Source organism: Carya illinoinensis, chromosome 7, assembly GCF_018687715.1.
Source record: "Carya illinoinensis cultivar Pawnee chromosome 7, C.illinoinensisPawnee_v1, whole genome shotgun sequence".
NCBI classification, from domain to species: domain Eukaryota; kingdom Viridiplantae; phylum Streptophyta; class Magnoliopsida; order Fagales; family Juglandaceae; genus Carya; species Carya illinoinensis.
In genome coordinates, this window is record NC_056758.1 from 41,119,129 (window position 1) to 41,143,645 (window position 24,517).

A 24,517-nucleotide genomic window follows, 5' to 3' on the forward strand; every position below is an offset into this window, starting at 1 on the left:
CAACAGAATATAGAGTTCAATAAGCAGGCGGTATATATGACTATGAATGTCAACGTGTCATTAATAAATAAAGCTGTCGACTCCATAGCAATTAGCCGTCAATTTCTAAGGTTTTGCGGTGGACATTTTTAATTCCTACCCGTAAATCATTCTATTCTTTTTGTCTTTCATCATCATAAATTGAAATTAAATACTATATATTGGCACTTATTGGCAACTAAAATGATCAGGAGAGACATCGGAGACAGTCGCCCGGGGGGTAGGGGAAGTGGGAGAAAAAACATATATATATATATATATATATAATAGGTTATGCTCTATATAGGTTTATAGTCTGTAACACATTCGCGAGATAATTTATAAAAATAGTAAACGTATTCATTTTTTATATTTAAATTGAAGTGACAGACTTCTACATTAACTATGTATTTAAAGTATAAAAAATACTCGTAAATATATTTATTCAAATATAAATATTATAGATTTTAATTCATAATGAGACCACCAATTATATGCGTTTATTAGAGAAGTTATTAATTTTTAGGTTTTTTATAAAAAAAAAAAAAAAAAAAAAAAAAAAAAAAAAAAAAAACATTTTTGGGTTCATCTTACCATTGTCTACCAAACTATGAAGCATTGGTGTGCTTGCACCATTTATATGATATTGAAGAAAGGAAGAGAAATCTTGCATTTTTATTATTCACTTCTCTCATAAAAACTAAAGTCTTTGTATGCTTACACTGTACAATTTTCTTAGAAGCTGTAATTAAGGAGCTGTAGGAAAGCAAGGAAATAACTTCAACAAATGAGAGATTTTTCAGCATTGCTGTGATATGTGATTTGCTGACCATTGTGACTTGTTAATGTCTAGTCGTGATGCAAGTCATTTTCTTCCTCTGTTTTGGTTCTTGAAGAGATAGGAAAAAGATTTATAATTGTTAATAAATATGATGACTGCCCTTTGATCTTGCACCCCTGAGCAAAAATTGTTCATTCTCGTCAAGCTTCATAGATTTCAAGTTACTTTTAAGAGTGAAGAGTGAAGAATATGCATAATAGGTCAACTGAACTTGGTTAATGCTCCACTCATGACCAATAACTTAGCCCCTTTGCACATTTCCCCATTATCTAGTGGTTAGAGGTTTTTTATGTCAATATTGCCTGCAGATATTGATGATTTGGCTTTTTCTCTCTCTTTTTCTGCCCCCATCTACAGGCATTTGTTGATAAACACTGTTTTTCTGAAAGAAGTAGAGAGAACAAAGCATCACGACAGCTCCTTCCTGTATCTCATAACACTTTTTTCTGCAGAATTTCACCTTCTGTCAAACTTAGATATAAATGCTTTTCTTGTCATCTCTTGTCATAGACTTGGTACGAAATACACACTCCAAGTTAACTATTATGATGAGGAAAAGGAAAAAAGAATCGGAACCTATGTTCGCTTGTAATTCAAATCTTATCATTATGTTAAGTTGGCACGGCAATTTAACATATGTTGGATGCCCTCTGTCCACATCTGTTTATCTGCTTTACTCTTGCATTCAAATTCTATTACCCTGTCAGCTGTTTTTATCCCAAAATAAGCCATCTGTTCACTACCATCTTCCCTCTCCCTTCCGGGCCATGCTGTAACGTCACTGTAGACCCCAGAGACTGTACCTGTAATCACAGCATGACTTAACCCAACTGACAGGGGATAAGTAGGAAGAAAGTAGTTTATTTTTGGTTATGAAGCTTAGCTTACATTTCTTCTTTTTGGTGAATGTTCCTGCCATGTACTTGCTTTTCATTTTAGCTACAATCTGTTGTCATTTCTATTCTCAGATAGGAAATAATGATTCACAAAGATAAGCAACACAAATGGTAGAGGAAAACAGATTTGCCATTTGTCATTATGCAACAGAACTAAGAAGAACAACCAGATTTACTAGGAGCCAAAAAAAAAAGAAACAAAAATTGGGTAGTCTCTTGCCCCATTACTTCTTTTTTTTTTTTCATTTATATAGGTCTATAAAGTCTCTTTTGCTTTTTATACCTGCCAGTTTGAATTCATATTGAAAGAAACTTGCTTCCAGTGTAGATCTCCTGCAATCGAAGGTTAAATATTAGAGGAACACATCAGTATCATAGCATATTTCTTTGACTGTACAATCACAATTGTGTCTTGGATAGATTTCATTAATATCCTTCCATATATAAATATATATATATAATATATATACCTTTCCTTGTTCGTTTGAGAAGTTCTCCTCCTTTAGAGACAAAGTTCAATGCCGTCAGAATGTTAACTTCTTCACGTTCTTCGCCCATTTCCTCAGCCAGTGCTAAGGTTGCAGCTCCATGCCCCTTCTGCAGTCTTGCCCTTAGGGCGGCAGCTCCTCTTAAGGCTGAATTATCAATGTTGAATTAAATTAAATTCCATTGTCATGATTAATTAGTAGTTGATGAAGTCTTCACAAAGTTCACTAAAAATCAACGTGATTAACATGTTTCTTGATGTGCTCTCTTTGTTAATGTCCATGTGAAGCTTAACTTTTATGCATCCTGAGTGAACCGTCTACCTATAAACTTAAAAAAATAAACAAAATACAAAAACCAAACCTGTAGCTGCTCCAGCTGTTAAGGTCATGATATCTCCGTTAGTCTTTGCGTTGATTGCAGAGTTGACAACTTTTGAGATATTGTTTGGATCGGCCCCCATTTCCTCTGCAATTTCAATGCAATGGGATGCTACTAGAGCTGCTGCCGACGCCATTGCAGTAGAGGTTTTGGAGGGTGTGTTCTGGTGGGCAGATGACATTTCAGGTGATGCAGTTGAAGCTGCAATTGCGGCAACAGCTGCAGCAACCCCTGCTACAGAGACTGCTGCATGCAATTGAGCATTATGGGTCCGGATTTCCTGCTTCTTCCTTTCCTTTTGATCTTTTATCCATTTTCCCATTGCTTTCCCTCTCAGTAGGCTCCTGTATAGCTGCAGGCAGAGTAATAATAAAGATGAATGATGACAATGAGGAAACAAATTATTAAGGTTGGTTTGAAGAATGAAATACCCCATTTTTGAGCAATTGTTGACTGGAAAGGAACTCTGAATTGAGTGCTTGATGAAGTAAAAATATTTCCTGCACAGATTTATTGGCTGTAAAGCAACCTCTTGGATACGTGCCGATCTGATTATTTTTTCTTTGCCATGCATGTTTCTCAATGTCAATTACAACAGCCATCTTTCCTTCATTATTATCATTTTTCTAGAGAGAGAGAGAGAGAGAGAGAGAGAGAGAAAGACCTTCATTTCGTCGCTTTCTCTTGGTGCAATTGGAGGGCTGCCCCCACTCGGTAACTGCTGAAGTGGTTTCAACATCTAATTGGGTCAAAGCCAACAATTACAATTTAACACCACGCAATATTTTACAGAGCACTCCTGCTCATTATTTCTATACTACAGGTCTACACATCACATTTTTTTAATTTATTTATTGGTGTAAACCCAAATTAATATAGAATATCAATTATTTTCCTCCAAGATCTTACAGCTTTAAAGTTAAAACAGGGACGTTAAGCCAAGATCTTACAGATTCTTTCGAAGCCACAGAACTTGCATCATGCGCTTCAACATTGCCAATGGAGGAGAACGGTGACTTCTCAAGAAGATTAGCAGCAACATGATTACTGGAAAGAGCTCTGGAGAGTTCCATGGCTGAAAGACTCCATGATCTTGCAAGAAACTCCATGGACTCGGTCGGAGTTTCGGGTAGAGCACACGATGAGGGTAGCCAACTTGCTGGAGCGCGCTCATCTATATTCTCCAGCCGACGCGACAAGCATTGGGAGACGCACGAGCTCACTGTCACGAATAATCAGACGGATGGAGTCAGTACTGCTGTATTGCTTATCATAATATTGGAGATTATGATCATGGAAAGTTTGAATATGTATTTGGAAAAACGTTTTGAAAGTACTGCTTTTCTTACTTTAAAGAGCCAAGAGTATTGCTTCAAAAGCAAGAAGCCAAGCAATGCCTTAGTTTCTAAAGTGCAAGACTACAACCCAGTTGAGGCTCTTCGTGCAGAGAGTGGGCAGAGTAGTGCAACTTCTGGTGCCAAGAAAGCAAGAGAAAGAAAATGATGATGAAGAAGAGGGAAAACAGTTGGATATTTAAAAAGGGAGGGAGAGAGAAGTTGCCATGTTTCTTTATTGAAGAAAATGACAGACAATGGAAGTGGAGGTGTAAGAGGGGTTACATTCTTTATACGATATCAAAGGTCCTCCAATATCAAGGCCAATCATTCTTGTCTCCAACTTACATTGTTGCTTTTGGTTTGATCCACTCCTGCTTTATACGTAAAGAGCTAAAAACCCTTATCTATTTCTCAGCTGCGGGATTCATCATGACTTGACTCTGATTTGTCACCACTCTCTCGTTCTAAAGCAGGAATGGACGGCCCTTTCGTACCAAAATCTGTTCACAGTTATACTTCAGCCAAAAATAAATGAATAAATATCATTGTTTATATATATATATATATATATAATATCTTGTAGATCAGCATAGAGTGAGAAAAATATTATCAAGTATAAGACTAAAACAAAACAAAAAATAGAAATTTCTTGTAAAGCAAAGTGCAATGTTAGAAAATAAATTATATTTAAATTCAACCCTTCCATGTTTTAACTTTATTCTTATAATAGAGCCTATGGATAGACTTTTCAAATGAGACATGCTTTCCAGAAATTAAAGCATGTACATGAACTTAATTTTGTTGTTATGACAGCCCCGAATTCCCGGTCTTTAGTTAGCCCGAGAAATGACAAATAAGTGGATGTCGTTCATCGTTTGGATCTATGCACTACGTGAAAGGGGTAGTATTTCTGCTCTGAATATTTCAATACGCTGAAATATTGCAAGGAAGATGGTGATGAGGAGACTACCAAGGTTTTGTTCTGACCGAACCGTAACCTTCGAGATAATCTTTTGATAAGATGCCCAACATCAGGTCCAAAATCGTTTCCAAGATACAGAATCTTGATCTGAGGGGCCGTAAGCACGCAGTTTACGAAGTGTTTCTACTGGACCTTTAACCTTTTTAAGAAGTCAAACTGAAACAGAGCACTTGGTCCGACCTTAATCCCAGGAGAGGAGCCTCTGGAATCCGTAACCTCAACATAATCTTAAAGTGGTCTAAAGAAATTATATTTACCGTTTAAAATTATGCGATGTCTGCATAATTTATTTACAAATAAAACTTCCGTTAAAGAAAAAGTAAGTTTTCTACATTTTTTTGGTAACAAAATCTATCTTTTTCTTATATAAAAGATTTGGCGAAGTCTATGCATATTTACTTTTATATATCATTTATCTTTTTATAAATTATGGCAGACCCATAAAAGCATAGGATAAATTATGGCAGACCCATAAAAAGAATAGGGTATCTTTATCTATCTATGTACCTATCTGCGTTAGCACTTTCCTTCTTTCAATGCTCAAGTCTGATCATGTCAAGGAGTGATAATCGTGCACTACTGTTTCCTAGGTCCCACGTACTACTAGTTTTGGACTCTTTTTGTTGATTGATCACTTCCAACCTTCAATACCCACCGATAATTCATCCCGACAAGTGTATTTTTTTCCATCTATTTTTTAATCATTTTAAATATTTTAAAAAAATAATAATTTACAATATTATTAAAAAATAATTTCTTAATCACTAAATAAAATATATACCAATTATCGACACTTAGCATTTATTTTCCTTACAACTTGGGAAATGCTGGATATACGGACAAATGCACAGAGCCAATTGGATTTGAGGATAAAGCAGATTTCATTCAAATCCAAACAATCTATTTAAAAATTTATTTACACATAAGCATATTAGAACTTTACCATGTTATAACTCGTCCAGTATCAAACTGAGGATTAGGATCATGACACTAGCTTGACAGAAGAGTTTAAAAAGTGTCAACTGCATTATCAAAATAAAAAATTCTCAGCAATCATCAATAGCTTTACGAAATTGCATTCATAATCAAGAATTGAATAAAATAAATCAGAACAAATAATTTCCGGTCCAATAACTCCACCATGATGATACCCCCAATCACTGTCATCAGCCACTCCACCGTTTGTCATTATGGGTTCCACAATATCAGGCACCATGTCGTGGCTTATCACCTAAACTAATAGCCACTGATGAATAGACAGACTCGTCTCCCAATCCAAGCCCCCCATTTTATGATGGTAAAAGAAAGCGATATCTAAAATGATATTGATTTCCCTTACATAAGCTTCGAAATATAAGAAAAATCCAATGTTGTGTATCATTTCGTTAACTGAATAGAACATCAAATTGCAGAGCATCGGCCATTGGGGAAGGAAAAAGACTGGGAAAAGATCCAATGAAACAAAATATGCGGAAGATGCCAAGCAATTGTGTTCAGACTATATTTAAAAAAAAAAAAAAATGTAATAGAGGGATGACAGCACAAAAAGGGAAACAAAACACGTAGACAAGAAATAGTCCACAATGGCTTTTGCTTAAAGACAACACGACCTCTTTCCACATCTTGAATGTAAGATGAAATATATCCACACGTATAAAATATTGTATCTTTTATGGATTAGGATCTATTCCTTGGCCAAAAGGTGAAATATAGAAAGAGGTTGGGGGAAGAGGAAGTGAGAACAGGACTTGATGCAAGTTGAGCCCTCAGAACATCAACTACACTAGTTACCTCGGAGCCTCAAAAATTGATAAGACAGATTCCTACATACCATCTTCATTTCACATCAAGAGTTCCGAAGAACAACTTCCTTTCGTACTGTTTGAATATAAAAATCTGAAGCATGGAAAAATTAGGGGAAAAACAGGTTAATAGATCAGTCTAAACATAATAAAACACAACAAACTGCATGGAGCAAGATAAGTTAATACCTGAAAGAACATCTTACAGTACTTTTTAAATTCCGAAGGGCCTGGGAACCTGGGTTCAAACTTATCCAGGTCAACATCCAGGGTTTGATCCAAAAAAGATAGAGCAATAAGAACAGAAAGCTACTCATCCTGAATCGAATGAAATACATAGTCAAAACAACCAAATAACATCAAAGAATATCTCTGATCAACTAACAAAATAATAGAAGAAATGCTACATATCATCCACCGAACAACATAACATGAAACTGGTTAGGTCATTTTCGCCACCTATGCATGCAGAAACCCAATGCTTTGGAATGCTTAGTGCCAATCTTCGACAAATCCAGTCCTAGCAACATCCAATGCATTTATACTTTCTAGTCCCGTCGCATAAAAAAAAAGATTATACGATCTGGCAATGGAAGACCTCAATCAATTGAAACTATATCACTTTTGCCATCGGCGTGCATGCTTCAAGTGCAATACTTCAGATCCATAGCTGGAACAAGAAAGAGAAAAAATATGGTACATGAGCATCAATACCTCATCATCTATTATTCAAAATAATAAGAGAATGTAAACATATTGCAAAAAAAAATAAAAAATGAGATCCTAATCGGATGAAGTAAAATCCCCATACCGGTTACTTGGTTGAAGAATTTCGTTTTAATGATGCCATCCAGCTGCTTGAAGCACCAGTTCCATTCCCGAGCCCACGACCCATGTAAACAGTTTGTGCTGGACCCTCAGGTGTGGCAAATTTACTTTTGAAGGCTCTTGGCAGAGCAGATGAAGTAGATGGCATCGGCACATTTCTCACTGTCTGCAACAATATATGTAAAGAAATTTCAAATGAAATATTATGGCAAAAGAGTGATGACAGTAAGCAACAAAGCTTTGATAGAAACAAAGATATCACATCAAGTGCAACAGGTGGATAGATACCCAGTATATATATTTATGGACTTCGAAAGAAGTGAACAGGAGACCAAAGCAAATGAACCATGACATAATTAACATAAGAAAATGCCTTACATGTTCCTCCACTGGATTTGGAACACCGAAATTGCGACTTGTAGATGATCTAAACTGCAAATGAACATCTTGATGTGTATGCTTACTTGCTCCCCCAGGCTTTGTAACCTGAGCTGAATAAGAAGCATCCTTAATTCCTGAAATTCAAGAACGAACCAAAGGCATAATAAGATACACTGCAAAACATCATCTTAAATATAACAGGGTTCCTCTTCTAATAAAGGAAGCTATTGTAACCCAAATTTTAACTCAAGGGAAAATCTTAATGCCAGCTACATTGGTAAAAACAGCACGTTTTATAAGTCGAAACAGAAGTGATACGGTATTAACCAGCAACCCAGTCTTCAAAGCTGCTGTTCATTTCTATTTCATTTGTGTATTACAAGAAATTATGGCGACGACTTGTTTACACGCAATGCATGCATATCAATGTGCTATGGAAAACTTACTGAACAATTTCATTTTAAAAGACAATTTGTATGGCCCTGACTATATTCATCACAGTGAATGCAGAAATACTCAATGTTGGCTGCAACTCAGCCACAACTTAAAATTTTGGTAAGACGTAGAATTACTCATGAACATAAGCAAGGATGGAGCTTACCTGTATGCTTATTCACATCCATTGGCATTGGTAGGCTGCTAGTCACTCCAACTGGCTGTAAATTTAACAGTCAAGTTGTCAGAGAACAGAAACAGCCAAGATATTAACAACAGTTAGAAAGGCCATCTACAATTTGAAGTAAATTTAAAGGAGTTGCTGCAGCTAAAACTTAAATGGAACTTAGATGGAGAAAAGATGTTTCATGCATATAAACGTTTGCCAACAATTTGCTTAATATGGCGGATAGAACAAAAAGTTATAGTAATACTAACAGTTGATTGAGCCTGCGTCTTTGTCCGTTGTGTCTGCTGGTATTTTAAAATGGTCCAATCAAATACATAATCGAACTCATATCCTGCTAAGATAAAAGAATCATAAAAATCACAAGCCAAACTAGACCGTCAATTGGCGGCCAAAAAAATTTTTAAATGACCCACCATAGAAAATGATTTATGATATTTTCTACAGATAGAAAGACGGTGAATCTAAACTAGTACAAAGTTGGTAAGATAAAGACCCCCCAATTCCGCACACTCAATGATGACAAGTACAACAAGTTCCACCTGCTAAAGTCTAAACAATATGGACTACTTTTAAATTTGGCTAGGTAAACTATGTCTTAATCAAATCAATGCTTTTTTTTACTTGGCAGTGTTTTTAGACACATGCCAGTCTGGCTAAACATCACTAATCACAAGAACTCTAGATTCCAATGTAAATACAAGTTTCTGTAGTGCAAATGACTTATACAAGATTAGTCATTTGCAGTGAATATCAACTTATCGAATTACTTGGGCTGCAGTTCTAAAAGCAATGGTGGAAGTTCAAGATGTGATGAAATAAAAATGATAAGTACCTTCACGAGTAAACAAGTCACGAAACAGGCGCTTCAAGAATCCATAATCAGGCGTTTGATCAAAAGTCAAAGAGTGGCAATAATGGAAGTATGACGCAAACTCCACAGGATGTGACTTGCACAGGAACTATTAAAAGAAATGCGAGTTAGCTGACGTTAACACAGAAACCCAAGCTTAGATGATGAAATGCACCTAAGAAGCAACGATCACAGTTTCATTGAGCCAATAACAATTTATGTCCATAAACTGCTAAGAATTGATCCTCCTCCGCTACACTATACACTGTACACAGCATCTCTACACTAGCCTATAACTTAAAGTTTTTCCTTTATCTATTTTCAATTACTAGATAGGTTAACTCATGCAACCATGGGATCAAAACCTGCAACCTTTCATCCACCACCACATATTAAAGGGAGGCAGAAGTCTGATTTGGGCTACAGTCATAAACCCCATTTCTAGTCCCTTTTTATTTAAAAAATGAAACCCAACACGATGCAAGTCATCTTAGAAAAAGAAAAAAAAAATACTTGGGAGCTCCTCATACAGCTTAATTGGGTTATTTATTAAACTATTAATTGTCCTAAGAGCTTAAATTGATAGGAATGGGTGAATTTAATTTTTCTTCCTAACATTTCCATTCACGTGTGAGCCAAACTCCTCCTTAATAACTGGATCCAAAAGGTCGAATATTTAATTGAAATTTGGGGTGAGGTGTAAATTCAAGGTTCAAACTCAAGACTTCCACTCTGATACCATATTGATCACTAGTTGTCCCAAAAGCTTAAGTTGATTGGAAGGTCTTTAATTTATTTTCTAACACTCGTATTATTCTTTGGTTATTGCTAATGAAAATGCAAGAAAAATGGGGTAGTTTCTTTCCTTTTTTTGGTGGGGGGGGGGGGGGGGCGTGGGGGGGAGAGTCAAAGACAACCCTATTAGAATCGAATGATTTCTTCCATTCAAACCATAAACATAATTTATAAAATTAATCATGTTATGGATACATGCCTCAATAGGAGTCGATAACTTCTTCTCGCATATCTTGTCATATTTTTGCTTTTTTACGGCAGCCTTTAGACCCTGCCAAGGAAGACTAGATATACAAACAAACTGGTCAGTTTGATGGAGTCATGAAATTATATGCTCATATTCATTTTTTTTTATAAGTAAACACAATCTTATCATATGCTCATATTCATATCAATAGGTGAAAATATCAAAAACATCAAGGCTATTAAAAATGACAAGCTTAGGCACAACATACCTTCCTCTTAGAAAGTACAGGAGAACATAGCCAAGTGACTCCAAATCATCCCGACGGCTTTGTTCTGAGAAATGAAATAAAGTAAATAAGGAAAGATACAGCAATCTATCAGTCAATGGAATGGACTACATCTCTCTACTTACCAATTCCCAAATGAGTATTGCAACTTGCATAACGTGCAGTCCCTGTCAAGTTTTTGTTCTCTCTTTGTGATTTTGTCAAAAGATGGGAGGAAAAGGGAACATTTAGCCAATCGTGATCACGAAACAATAGTATCTATGTAAACAAAACTTATATATAAAAAAAAAAATAGTATCCATCTAAACCTAAATACAAAGGAATGGAAAAATAAAGGTACAAAATAAAATACAGAAATTTTTAGTAATCATTACAGCCTTCCTAACAAAGCCATCACCATATTCCAGGAAACCCATTCTGTAAATTTTCCCCATTTTTTGCAGGTGCCATGGCAACCATTTACAATAATACAAATGAGACTTCTACAAATTTTCTTATGCTTTAAAAACCATCTAAAATTACAAAAACTGTTACTCTAAAAATATAATCTTGTCACATGAAAGACTAATTTGTCTGATAAATTACTTCAAAAAATTTCTTTCAATTTAGAAAAAAAAAAATTAATAGGAAAATTATATTAACTGAACCCATATTGAACGTGTGTAATACATGCATTGAGCATAGTAAGACCCTCTAGAAAGGTTAGACAACCAAAAAGAAGCACAAAACTCGCTGGATTTCAAGCAAGAATCTGGTTGCGGGGTCTTTACCTGTAAGGAATATGCTTATTTGTTGTCGGGTCTCGATATCTTTTTGCAAGTCCAAAATCAATCATATAAACCTAATGAACATGATAACTTTGATAAGGACTGAGAATAAAAGGTGTAAAAGAGGAGAACATAATAACTTCTTTTTTTTTTTATAAGTAGGAGTAGAACATAATAACTTATGAGATGAGGTATTGAAGAAGTCACCACAATGATATTTACCAGAGTTGCTTTCCTGCCAAGACCCATGAGGAAGTTATCTGGTTTGATGTCTCTATGCAAATACCCTTTAGAATGCACATACTCTATTCTTGAAATCTGCAATATAGTAAACAACACAAATTAAATGAATAATATTGTTCGATCATTCAACAAAATTGAATGGAACTAAAACTATTTGTACTTTGTGATAACAATAATGTAGCATGCCAAACTTTAGTAAGAGTTTTTATATTATATCTTGACACAAAACAATTTGGAGGTACAAGATTTATATAAATTAAATATAAGTTAAAAATCTTCTATAAAGAAATGGTTCCTGATTTAAACACACACAAACAACAATACCACACCCCCCCACACAACACCACTCCGAAAGTTTTAAAAACAAATACCCCTAAAGAACAAATCTAATAAATGAGATGCCCTGAAAAGAAAAACTAAAATGAGACTAACAAACCCAAAAAACAACCCTTCTCCAGCGGCTAAAAACATGGCAAAATATAGGCTGCCTGTAACAACAGTCACGCAAAGCCATCATTAGGTCAATATCCAATTACCATATGATCAGCCAACATTAAAACCGTTTTCAGGGAGAACTTCCTTCCACAATAGACAAAAAGATCTTCAAGACTTGGTCCCAGCAGGTCAAGGATGAGGGCATTGTCTTCTCCATCTACTCCACACCATTTCATGTTTGCAATACCGCCTGAGAGTCAGAAACTCGAGGAATTAATATCCAAAACAATATGACCCGCTAAACAACTTGCGATAGCTCCAACATAAATTTTCTGCCCCTTCATCCTTACTTCCTCCTTTAAGAATATTATATAGCTTGGCCTCATATAGCAATTGCGGATGCTTGGTCTTGCGGTTTTCCTACAAACCAAAAGGTGTGTGTGAGTGAACGATAACCAAATAGCTAATACTAGACCTCATACAAAGTTCTTCTCAAATAAGCAACTTAGCAAAGCAAAGCAGAACATTGTTTTATCCCGCGGTACCCTTCTATATAAGTCCAATTTCTTAAACAACATGCAATTTTGTCCAGGAAAACAATCCAATGATTAGATTAATTTTCCATTGAAAATAATGCATTGCTCTGACATAAGCAGAAACAGCTAAAGACAGCACTTTTGAAACCCAAGTAGAATTCAGGGACTAAAACAGCGAGAGAAACCAGACACCACGTGCTCACTACTCTCTTTGCCCAAATTCAATAAAATCGAGACGTGAAGGATAAATCAAAGAAGACTTACAATCTTCACGGCGACGATTTCGCAGGTGTCGATATGGGTCGCTTAAACAAATCAAGAAAAATTGGGAACGGAAAATAATAATCAGAACGGGAATTTTTCCAAAAAGAAGAAAGAAAACTACACAAATCTGTAGATCCACAAACCAAGAAAAATTTCACCAAACGATCCGCTGCCTATTTTGCGACCTAATTTGTACTTCTCTCCCACGATCCTCTCCATTTAATTCTTCCTATCGCTCCCTCCCTCTCCAGTGGAACTCGATTAAAAGAATGTCGGAGGGTCCCCAACGACTGATTTGGAACGAGGACTTCAATGAAGGCCGACGGATGAAGACCCGGAGAGAAGGATCAAGAAATTATATATACTCGATAAACGAAACCGAGCCGAGTTTTCTTATTTAGAGTGGATGACGGGGACAATATTAAAATTTGTGAAAGTTTGGGGCCATTTCGCGAACGTTGACAAGTTTCGTGTTCTGAATGTCCGTTGAAGTCTTTCCTAGTACCGGTAGAACCGATCTGCTTGAGCTGTTTTGAGGTTGTTTCCTACTCTTATTTTCTATAAATAAGTAATTTCATTTGGAGTTGTCAATTAATAAGATAAGAAATTGTCCATCCTTCCTTGTGATCTTTCCTTAACAAGAGAAATTACTATATATTTTCTGGATTTAATTAATACATTTATCTTATCTTATTACATCATATCTTGTAATCAAAATTAATTATATAAATAAAAATTTTATATACAGTCACTTTATAAGAAAATAAACATGTACTTAAAATTTGTTATATAATATTTGTATTATTTTTGACAAATTTGTACGTACAAAAATTAAAAATTTAAGGTTCAATTAATATGTTTATCTTCTTGTTTTTTTCACGTTAAACCCTTATAATTGAGCCATGTATTCTAAAAAAAAGTTATCTATACACAAAATTTGCTATAACTCTATAATAGATTTAAAGAAGTTGTCTTTTAATACATATGCATACATATTTATATACTAATAATGTTAGGTAAGAGTGTTGCGTGTACGAGTCTTGTATAGATATTTTATTAAAAAAAGAGGATCTACTAAAAAATTAGATTTTTTTTTTAGTTCATTTTTTATAATATTGTATGAGATTTATATACTTAAATCTTGTACAGATCATTTTGGGTAGACACGTAATCGTATTAATAGGAGAATTAGTCACAATTGAAGTTTCTTTGTAATTATTTTTTAAACCTTAACTTTGCATATACGCTTGATGTAAGACTCAACGTTTACACGGCTAAACATTTGATAATCTGTAGTGCTGCAAGGTGTAATTTAAATAAGTGTAATGCTATATATAGTCGTGAAATTGTAAACGTCGTACAATTACTTTGAAAAAGAGTGGGGTCTACGATTAAAAAGTTAGTTTTTTTTCATGTGGGTCCCATATTAATTCATTTTTTTCAAAACGACTGGACGCTACTTGCACAACTACGACTGCAAATATCATTTCTCTTTAAATAATAAGATGAAATAAGATAGTTTTAAATAAAAGTTATAAATCGGATAAAATATTATTATTTTAAATTTTAAAAAAGTAGAATTAATTATTATATTTTATTTTAAAATTTAAAAAATTTATAATAATGAAATGAAATAAAACTATTCCTATATATCCAAACTCATGCGCGCGGTATTGCATTAGGAGAATAGAAGTATTACAGATCCTCCGCTAAGCTTAGGAAAATATGAAAAGATTTGGTCCAGAAAAGAAATATATTCGTTAAACTTCGAGGAAATTCTCCAAAGTATATTTTTATCACCATCGCTCCGTGGGTTATTTCCAGTAAACTTCCCGGGGCTTAAAAAATAAAACTTGAGTTTGAACGTTGGATCTTGGTTTAATTGACTGTGTCCTGTCTACTCCTTTTCTTCCTAATTATTTAGAAGAAAAGAAGGAGAAAAAAAAAACTTGCTTGACATCACACGCGCAGTTATATGACCTGTCGACAACGAATAACGTAAAAACATTAGATGTAAAGATTTGGTTCAACTTTTGAAATGCGTTGACTTCTAATTGCTCCAACTTATTTCCTTTGTACACCTCCGCCTACTTATTCCCTGCTTAAGAGAATTGGCAATAGCAAGTCTAAAGTTTTCTTAGAATTTTTTTTTTTTAATTAAATGAGTCTGTATTAGAAGTCATTTTAAAAATAAAATAATATTATATATATTAATAATATTTGATTAAAATTTTCTTTTATATTTTAACAATATACTTCATATATTAATTAATAATTTTATTAAAAAATAAAATATGATAATTTATTTCAATATAGTACTTATATTATTTATTTCAATGCAGTAAAGAAATGGAAGATGTTGATTAAAAGAATAAAATAATGAGATGTATGTGAATAGTAACTCTCCAACAATAAAGAGTCTCCTTAATTTACTGTAGCTCAAATCTTGAGTTTTGGACTTTTAGCTAGTCCAATGTAAAAACTTTTTCTCACATCTAACTAAAGTTTAGACTTACATTAACATTTGGTTAGCCTATTACCAATACTCTTATTCTATCCATAAAGAAAAAATATATTCCTATTTATTCCCTCCTATTATACAAGCACCCACTTTATCAATTTAGCCCTTAAAAATTATTTTAAAAAATCAGAAAATTTATTTCTATCATTTTTTTCATTAAACTCGTAATTAAAAACATGAAATTATTAACTTGCTTAAAGGAATGCATTTTTGGCCACTGTTGGAATGGGCATGCCGTAGTTAGTTCCGTAGTTCCTAAGAATGTATCCTAAACAATTGTAACATATCTAGGAAATAAATTTTTATTGATAGCAAATCTCACTCCGAGGGTGAGTGAGTTCCTCCATAAGAAAGTTGAGAGAGAAATAGATTGGTTTGATGTTTTTCAATAGAAAAAAGTCCATTTGCTACTTGGAGTTGACTGTCTGGGTTGACTGCTGGGTAAAAAAAAAAAAAAAATTAATTTAGTAATTAAAAAAATGATTTTAAGTATATTGGTGTATTTTTTTTTTTACTTAATGATTAAGAAAGTAATTAAAATATATATATATATAAAATAAAAAAATAAAAATAAAAAACCCAGCGGTATGTTTGGGACGGCATGTAGCCTTACCCTTATCAATAAAACCCTAACATACATAGACTACATACGAATTACAGATGATAACTAAAACATAAGTATGGCCCATAATGGCCCACGTGTTCAAATGAACCAAGTACACACAGCAACTAGTTCTCCCCATCATTCTGGAACCCTAACTCAACAACTCAGCTCCTTCTCCCTTCTCACAACCAACCTCATTCTCGTGTCTTTTCTTGACCACGGCTAAATCGTTACACCAATTTGCTATAAACCAGGTGGTTTAAATATTGGAACATAATTGAATACCCCCTCCACATCGAGAGAAACCCCAAGAGCTCGGCGAAGGAGCTCCGGCGTGGAGGTCTCACCCTTCCAAGTGTTGAACCACGGCCCCCCTCCAACTTCTACTGCCGCTGTGTTACTTGTAACATCCAATATGATCTGTAAATTAACAAGAATTATTTAAGGCGTCAAAGCTCCTTAAAAATGCTCCATAACAAGAATTAATCGTCTCTACAAATGCTAGAAAGCTGCCACCAATTAAAAGCCAATTATGCGGGCCAAACATAGAGATGTCAAGGGAAAATAATAAGAACAACAGTCCGAATAAATTTAGAGAAAGAGTGACACACCTTCCCCTTACTGCCATCATGTATTCTTTCCCACATTTGTAATCTTAGGACACCAGAACAAGAATCTTTACAAGCTATAGCAAATCCAGCTTCTGATGTTGGAGCGCGCAATGCTGTGCCGGGGTCCTTTGTTGTTGCCTCCAATGTAACCTGAACAGACGACAATCTGTTATTGTTTACTCCTGCAACATCCCTGATATCACTATCTTATAATCTTTCAAAGTGAGCAATTTAATCCCATAAAACCTAAAAAATTCACTAATTTATGCCTAAATTCAGCTTGGCTTCACATTCTTTTGCTAGGAAGTGGCAGGTGGCACCTTGATTTGCAGCCCAGGAAGGTATCTCTGAGAATGGTGCACCTAACTAACCCCTTAAAAGCACTAGTAATGGATTCAACAAAGTCAAAATTTGACCAATATTTGACTAGAAAGCATAAAAAATGGTTGCAGTGGACTCAACAAAACTATAATAATTTTAACTTTTATCAATTCTACTAGCCAAATATTATTTTGGCATAAAAAATTCTGTCTCCCTCTTGCTTTTCGATTCTTACCTGCTACATTTCCTAGTTTTTATTTCTTGAACATATTTAATCATTTGCACAACTTTTTACTTTAATTTGCATCTATATTATACTTTTAAAATATAACCGATGAAAAAATATGACCGTTATAAAAATAAAAAAACAAGACCATTAAAAAATTTTATCCGTTGAAATTATATGAATGTAAAAAAATTATTGTGTAATTTTTTAATAATGAATAAATATTCAAATTACAATTAAAATTAAAATAGATGAAAATGTCAAAATTAATATTTTAATATAATAGTGATAGATTTGTTGAGTCTATTATTTGGTACTGTTGAAAAGTAACTAGCTAAATTTGTAAAAGTAAATTTTCTGGTCAAATCTTGACAAAACTTTATTGAACCCACTACTAGTACTCTAAAGTAGGTAGTACAAACTGCCCACCACAACACGTGTGTTAAGCTTCACACGTCCGGATAAAGAAGACCACCAACATCATGGCAACTTCACTGGCATGTGAAACTAGCACCTTAAAGACTGGATAATGGAATTATCAATTAAGAGAAATACAATTACCTTATGTGTCTGATTCTCTGCGGACATGTACCAGTAACCCCAAGGATCAACTTTCCAATTGACAACACCATTCCATGGCACAAATTCATAGAAAATTCCACCATAATGAACTCCAATCTACACCAGTAAGTATCAAAACATATATCAATGCAAAGAGAAGAGAGGTCGCTGCTAGTTTGAGATGAAGCACTTGACCAGATCTTGTTTTTCTGTGAAATGCTCCATATAATTGGGGCAACAAGTTGGAATAATTTTCTCATCTTTTTTCAGATGATTTTCAGGAAGAAGATATTCTCAATACAATAAACTAGATTCCTTTATAAGAGCATCTTGACAAAGCATATTAACTTTATAACTGCCATGTGAGTTAACTTCCTTTGTCTTAAAGCGATAATTCATCGTTAGAAACTCCCTTTTTCGTAAAAGGATGGAGGAAGTCATGGCTAGGGAAACAAATTTCTATACAAGTCCGGTATGGAGAAACGACCCGAACTAAACTTCTTTCTGTTTTCTTTCTCCCTCGGTACCATTGGACCTCCCTAGTTTTCAAGGAATTGTATATACCATCCTTAAAAATTTAAGCAAATGTGAGAGAAAACAAAGCAATATTGAAAAAGGATTGCCTCCCTAAATTAAGTACCAACGCAGCATTTTCAAAATTCTCCGTCAGTCCAGGTAGCTGCCTCAACCCACCAGCTGCGGTGAGAGCCACCTCTCCACTAGCACCTTGAAATGCATTACACTGAACCTGCAGTAAGACATCAATACGTAAAAGGCCAATATTGAGCAGCACAGAAACAATATCATCAGTGTAAATACACCAAAGAATGAATACGCTTACTCAATCAGAAACCTACTGGTGAATGCATATCTTCGAAAAGAAGCTCCATCAACAATTTACAACCTTACTTATATATGGATCAAAGAGAAAGTGGGTTCCATCCATCACTAAAGAGGGAGTCGATACACCTTTAATTGCTAGCAGGCAACAGTCTTAATTATATTGGCCCTCTGTTTCAGCCAAAATATTTACCTCTTCTGAATTAAAGGGCAGAAAGCAACATAAAGTAACAGCCACTACTCTTCAAATGGGCAGTGCAAGGGCAAAGGATTCTTCTCTCTCCTATCTGTACCCTTTCTTTCGAGCAATTTACTTCTTGGAAAAAAGGCTCAGGCTCAGGCGCAACAACAATTAACATACCAAGAAGTGAAGTTTACTATGACAATGTATCTATAAAGAGCTAAAAAGCAATTACCCAAAACCATTTTCTTGGGAATGCTCCACCCCAATTCTTTTCGGAATACGAAGGGGCATTTTGAAACTCAAACCTTTCACCATCCCACTCTATCCAACCTGAAATTCAAATTTAAAATCTGAGAACATGTCCTAAATGCGGCATGCATATTTTTGAAAAAGAAATTTCAAATAGAAGCAAATAGGTTCTGGGTGAGAGGCACATAATCATAGCAAAAGTGTTAATTGGAAGGAAGCACACGTGGGGCAGACCACTCCTCTGTTCTACTTAACGCATGGCCATGCGTTACATGCAGATTAAGACTGGCCTTTAAGGCCAGCCGTGTAGAGGGCTATATATAGCCCCCCCCTCCCCTCTTTTGAAAAGGGAGCATCTCTAAGAAAAAACTCTCTTTCTTTTATTCTCTCTTAAGATAGTATTTAGGCTATAGATTGTTAAAGCGTTACTCTAATAGTACGCTTTACCATTAAGTGAAAACTTTTGTCGATATAAAGAAACTTGTGGAGCAACTTTAAAAGTTGAGTTTGAGGTACTTTCTGCTGTGAATTCTAACAAAAAAAAACTGATATCACATAATAGAGTCAACTAAAGCCAGGTATAAGGACTGAAAACATCAGTTCCATTGATATATGAGTTGGCAACCTGTCCCTATGGAATGTAAGGGACTTCAAAGGTAAAATTATAGTTTGTAGAATACCATTACTTCAAAAACTCATTTAAAAAACTCATTGCGTGTGTGGAAGGAACGCAATGCGCGGAACTTTGAAGACATAGGATGAGCTTAGTTATTCTATATTAAGGTTGTGTTTAGATATTGAGCTGAGTTGAGTTTTTTATAAATAGTAGTGGGTTGAATTAATGGAGTGAGTTATGTAGGATTCATCTAAGATGAGTTTATATGTATTTAAACGTTAAAATGAGTTTAAAAATATTTATAGAAAGTTGAAAAAGATTATGGGTCTACGTATAAAGAGGTGTTAAGTTAAAAAATATTGTGAATTTTATATATAAAAAAATTTTGAATTGATATAAATTTAATAATTTAAAAATTAGATATTAGATATTAGACTCAACTTAAAATTCGACTGAACTAAATTAATATGAGTTAAATTTAACTTTCAAACGAAACCTTAATAAAGCAGTTTTAGTTTTACTTAGATTTTATGTCCCCTTTTTTTGACGACTCCTCTCTGGACAGGTGCTCCTTTTGTCGATAGTCCTTTAAACCTCATTTATTACCTAGTATCAGCTTTTCCCGCGTACAATATGTCCTATCTGGTTTGCACCTCTACACAAATTTTAATAAAAGGGTAGTGGAACTGTGTCGTCCACGTTTAACTGTTGGGTGTCTTTAGTGTAAATTGTATTTTGCTTTCTTTTAAATGTTTTTTTAAATATTTTTAAAAAATAAAAAAATACTAATATACTATATTCACTTACTTAACTATTAAAAAAAATTAAAAAATAAAATAAAATACATAAACGGTTAAATTGATAAGCCAAAAGGCCAAGTCTTAATTGCTAATGGGTGGAAGAAGCTAATAATGTCACGGTGACTTGTACCTCAAGGTGCTTATAATGTTACAATGGTATTCTTTCGCCAAGAACTATATCTATAAAATTTCGGAGCAATGACCTCTTCTTAAAAAAATCAAAAAATATAATACCTGTTGACAGTCCGCTTGCCATGCATATTTGCCAGTGGGGTTCAAATACAGGAAAAGCTGCAAGCCAGCCAGCTGTGGCCTTCTGTTTGGACCCAACATTACCCCAGCCATAAATAGGGCGGGTACTGTACTCCCAACGTGCAGTCTTCACAGTATCCACGTAATTTGACCTATCATTGAAAGGCCAAGCCAAGTCACACCAAACAATAACTAATTAAACGGTCTTTTGAGTTTTTTTTTTTTTTAAGTGCTAATTACAAAGAGGGGGTATTGATTGTATTTTTTTTATTTAATAACCAAGAAAATATTTTTTAATGACTTTATAAATTTTAAAAAAAAAAATTTAAAGAGTTCAAAAATATATTTAAAATATATTTTAAAAAAAAAGTTATACGTTCAATTTTTTTGTAAGAGTAGCAGTCCCGCATTTTTAAAATATACAAATTTCAGATAGAAACATCCTTACGCAGCCTATAATTACCTTTAGAATTAGAATACGTGAGATGATAAGTTGTTACCTGCCATCATCACAAATGAATCCTTGATTCCAAAGTGGGCTAACTTGGAAACCTTGCAACACTCTTTTATCAAATTCCTGTGTGTGACAACACATAAGCAAGGAAAGAAGTTAGAACAAAAATTGTCTTTTGCTGGACTTTAAAATCACCAGGACATGATTCTGTGTTGTCACAATGTCAAAAGGAAATATCGAGTAAAACAGTAAAGGACTTCTAAGAAAAATAGTTTCAACATAAGTACACGAAAGTTAAAACCAGAGTTGATGGATCAACCTGAGGAGGGACCTCCTTGTTTGGAGGCTTCGACTGTTTTTCGGCAACAAAAGTATTCCCCAATACCAATTCATGTCTACCTATGAATTAAAAAGGTGTTGGTCAGAGTCGATTAGAGCATTCTCATTATCTTAGATAAAGGTAAAGTTAAAATTTGACTGAAATCACATGTTTTGTCTTTTACTTATTCCATTCAAGAGAAATTTCTATATTAGATTATCCATCTATTAGCCAAAATAATAAAAAAAAATATTATTAATTTAATATTTTTATCTAATTTATTTTTCTCATATTTTGCAATTTAAATTGATTGTAAATTGTATTAACCCAAACAACTATAAATATAAATAATAATTGGGGGTAGAATTGTTATGTAGCAACAAAATGAGAGAGAAATTAATATAAATTATTCAATCAAATGTAAACAGTAACCATATAAATATAAAGAGTTATGGTAGCTGGCAAGCAAAATATTTGTCTTTTGCCTCATCCAATGTATACCATTTTAAAGGATTGTTAGCCAAATTTTGATTTGTATTTACACTTTGTTAAGCCAATGAGAATGCTTTAACAATTAATCTTGTACAACCTATGAGCATCCTCAATGGATTCGCCAACTCTAATTTTAACTAAAATTTAGCTAATATGCTCTTTAAAAGTCCCACATTAGATTAGGCATTGGTATGTAAATTTGAATATGAGCCACGGTAACTTAGCCAAATGAGTTTTATATTATTTCTAACTCCTCTGTGAATAAATTTTGTATATATTTTAATATTTTGTATTTGAAAATGAAGTTAGTTTAGGTTGAGAGATTGATTTTTATGTATTTTAATATATCTAATGTTGAAAATTAAGAAAATAAAAATAAAAAGTATTTAAAAAATAAATAATGAATAAAATCTTACTTCCCCAAAAGTTCTGAGATTCTTGAGAGTATTGGCAAATATACTTGTCATCAGCGCCGAGAATTTGAGCCCCAACTCCGGTAAATCTAGGTCCATATTGTGCCTCTTCAAATGGTGTTAATTTCTTACGGAATACAGGATTCTCCACAGTATACATGAAGCAGAAGTTCTGTCTCCGTTCTGGGATTGAGACCTTGAAGTACCAACCCTCAAAAAATTTCCTCGTACTTCCGTCAAAATGATACCTACTTCAAACAATTGGGAATAATTACATGCACAAGGCAGAACAATCTTTGTAATAGAATAACGTTATTCGGTCATACGAAGTTTGCTCTTCAGATTATTTCTTAACGTGACAAGTTTTTTATTAAAAAATATAAATATAAACACAAACGTAACAAAAAGAACGCCTAATCTTTTCGCTAAACTTGAAAATTAGTGCACCCAACGGCTAATGAGGCTATTTCATTTCTCAAAATGATAATAAGCCCGAGTGACTGATCGAAACCACACTTCACAAAGCACAATATCCCAACTTCAAGAGCGGTTGGTGCACTCGACACCTCAGTTTGACTTCGTATGAATTGTAAAAAAACTGTTCATGTGAGGACTTTGAGGAGTCCGACCCTGTGCGCCTACCAGGCTCGCCCTAACATTATTCCGAGTTGCAATGAAATGAATCTTAATAAATAATAGTAACTTAAAATAGTATAGTGAGTTTTATATAGTGATGAATTTAAATATATTTAAATGTTAAAATAAATTTAAATATATGTATGAAAAGTTAAAAAATGTTATGAGTCTCTCATGTAAAAAGATATTCAGTTGAAAAATATTGTAGATCTCACATAAAAAAAATTAAGTTAAGATGAGTTTAATAATTTAATAATTAAGTATTTAAATTTAAATTTAATTTAAAATTAAATTAAACTGAGTTGATCTAAACTTTAATTCCACGTACGTGTGTTTTCATTCTTCAACAATATTGACATCCATCAAAATAAGAGTTTTATTACTCCTTATGATCTAACAGGTTACATTTAGCTTTATTTTTTAAATTTTTATTTTTATTCCTCTGTTATTCTACTGAAAAAAGTAATAAAATAAAAAAATAAAAAATTATGTATGGTATGTAATGTGAGGATAATAAATATAATTTTTTTTAAATTAATATATAACTCAATTTAAAAAATTTTATTTATCATGCACATGTACTAACATATAATTTATCACATTTATTATTCTATTTAAATACATATATTTAAACATCAATATAATTATATGTATTTAAATAAAGAGATAAAAATAATAAATCGCTAGAATATTTCAACTCAATAAATCCTAATTACCCGCTGTGAGGGGTTCGAAGCTCCCTATTCCGAGGCGTCGGCACGTAGAGTGGACTGACAGAGCCCGAGCTATCTTCGTCCATTAATCTCAGAACAGTAGAAGACCCATGAGATTGACCTTTCGACATTGAATTGGAGGCGAACAAGCATGGACTCGTCCGGAACCCAAGCTCCCTTCCGAGTTTTGAAGACCGAGCTAGTTTAACACTGGAATTAAGGTTTACAGATGGAATCCCTAACTTTGAAGCGAAACGGTGAGGTTCGTAGACGAAACACACCTTTGCTTCCATTGCAAATGACCTCCTCGAGTTTGATAATCCGAAATGGGCTGAAAGAAGTTAAATGGCTAAATTGTTCTGAAAGCATGTCATTTTTATATACGCAGAGAGAGAGAAAGTGGTGCTTTAAAAATAATAAAAATAATGTCTAAACAAGGAAAACGACATGTTGAATAGAGACTGTTCATATGTTCGGTACACTAGTGTTTATATATCCAGTACACTAAACAGCTGGCAATTGAAAAAAATACATGAAAATTATAATCAATGCGCGTATTAATAATCTGCATTTAAACTAATTTTTAAAAACATACCTTTAATTATAATTGATCCCATCAACTTAACTTAGACGTTACATCCTCAATCATAAAATATATATTTATATTTTAAGTAAACAATATCTTTTATTAATTAAATTATATTTTTTAAAATTTTATAAATATATCTAAATTCTTATTAATTTATAAATATATTTAAATTCATA

At 33.7% G+C, this 24,517-nt stretch overlaps 3 protein-coding genes across 4 annotated transcripts; all 3 read right to left on the bottom strand.

The window, feature by feature from the left end:
* Positions 1-1,251: 1,251 nt before the first annotated feature.
* Positions 1,252-4,217, bottom strand: LOC122315772 (VAN3-binding protein). Its single transcript, XM_043131915.1, has 9 exons — positions 3,972-4,217; positions 3,573-3,844; positions 3,287-3,361; positions 3,054-3,122; positions 2,605-2,974; positions 2,226-2,390; positions 2,039-2,088; positions 1,748-1,805; positions 1,252-1,662 (listed from the first exon to the last, which is right to left on the bottom strand). Coding segments are annotated over exons 1-9 (1,257 nt in total). The 5' UTR covers positions 3,973-4,217; the 3' UTR covers positions 1,252-1,465.
* A 2,201-nt stretch (positions 4,218-6,418) lies between these two features.
* Positions 6,419-13,328, bottom strand: LOC122315771 (casein kinase 1-like protein 3). Of its 2 annotated transcripts, XR_006244113.1 has the most exons (17): positions 13,084-13,328; positions 12,941-12,981; positions 12,491-12,560; positions 12,242-12,390; positions 11,685-11,780; positions 11,466-11,536; positions 10,821-10,882; positions 10,678-10,741; positions 10,422-10,506; positions 9,410-9,536; positions 8,826-8,908; positions 8,554-8,608; positions 7,950-8,086; positions 7,555-7,737; positions 7,203-7,413; positions 6,933-6,981; positions 6,419-6,837 (listed from the first exon to the last, which is right to left on the bottom strand). XR_006244113.1 is itself a non-coding variant. In XM_043131914.1 (15 exons), exons 1-14 carry the CDS (start codon positions 13,157-13,159, stop codon positions 7,558-7,560), a joined length of 1,296 nt encoding a protein of 431 aa, XP_042987848.1. In that variant the 5' UTR covers positions 13,160-13,328; the 3' UTR covers positions 7,040-7,413; positions 7,555-7,557. The 2 variants fall into 2 exon arrangements, 1 of the variants encoding a protein (XP_042987848.1); XM_043131914.1 differs by lacking the exons at positions 6,419-6,837; positions 6,933-6,981 and having other exon boundaries at positions 7,040-7,413.
* Positions 13,329-15,983: 2,655 nt separating this feature from the next.
* LOC122317563 (tocopherol cyclase, chloroplastic-like) lies at positions 15,984-24,124 on the bottom strand. The gene is made up of 10 exons (XM_043134713.1): positions 23,756-24,124; positions 22,407-22,651; positions 21,499-21,578; positions 21,226-21,302; positions 20,708-20,877; positions 19,041-19,138; positions 18,425-18,532; positions 17,785-17,901; positions 16,677-16,826; positions 15,984-16,485 (listed from the first exon to the last, which is right to left on the bottom strand). Exons 1-10 carry the CDS (start codon positions 24,043-24,045, stop codon positions 16,309-16,311), a joined length of 1,512 nt encoding a protein of 503 aa, XP_042990647.1. The 5' UTR covers positions 24,046-24,124; the 3' UTR covers positions 15,984-16,308.
* Positions 24,125-24,517: the final 393 nt, after the last annotated feature.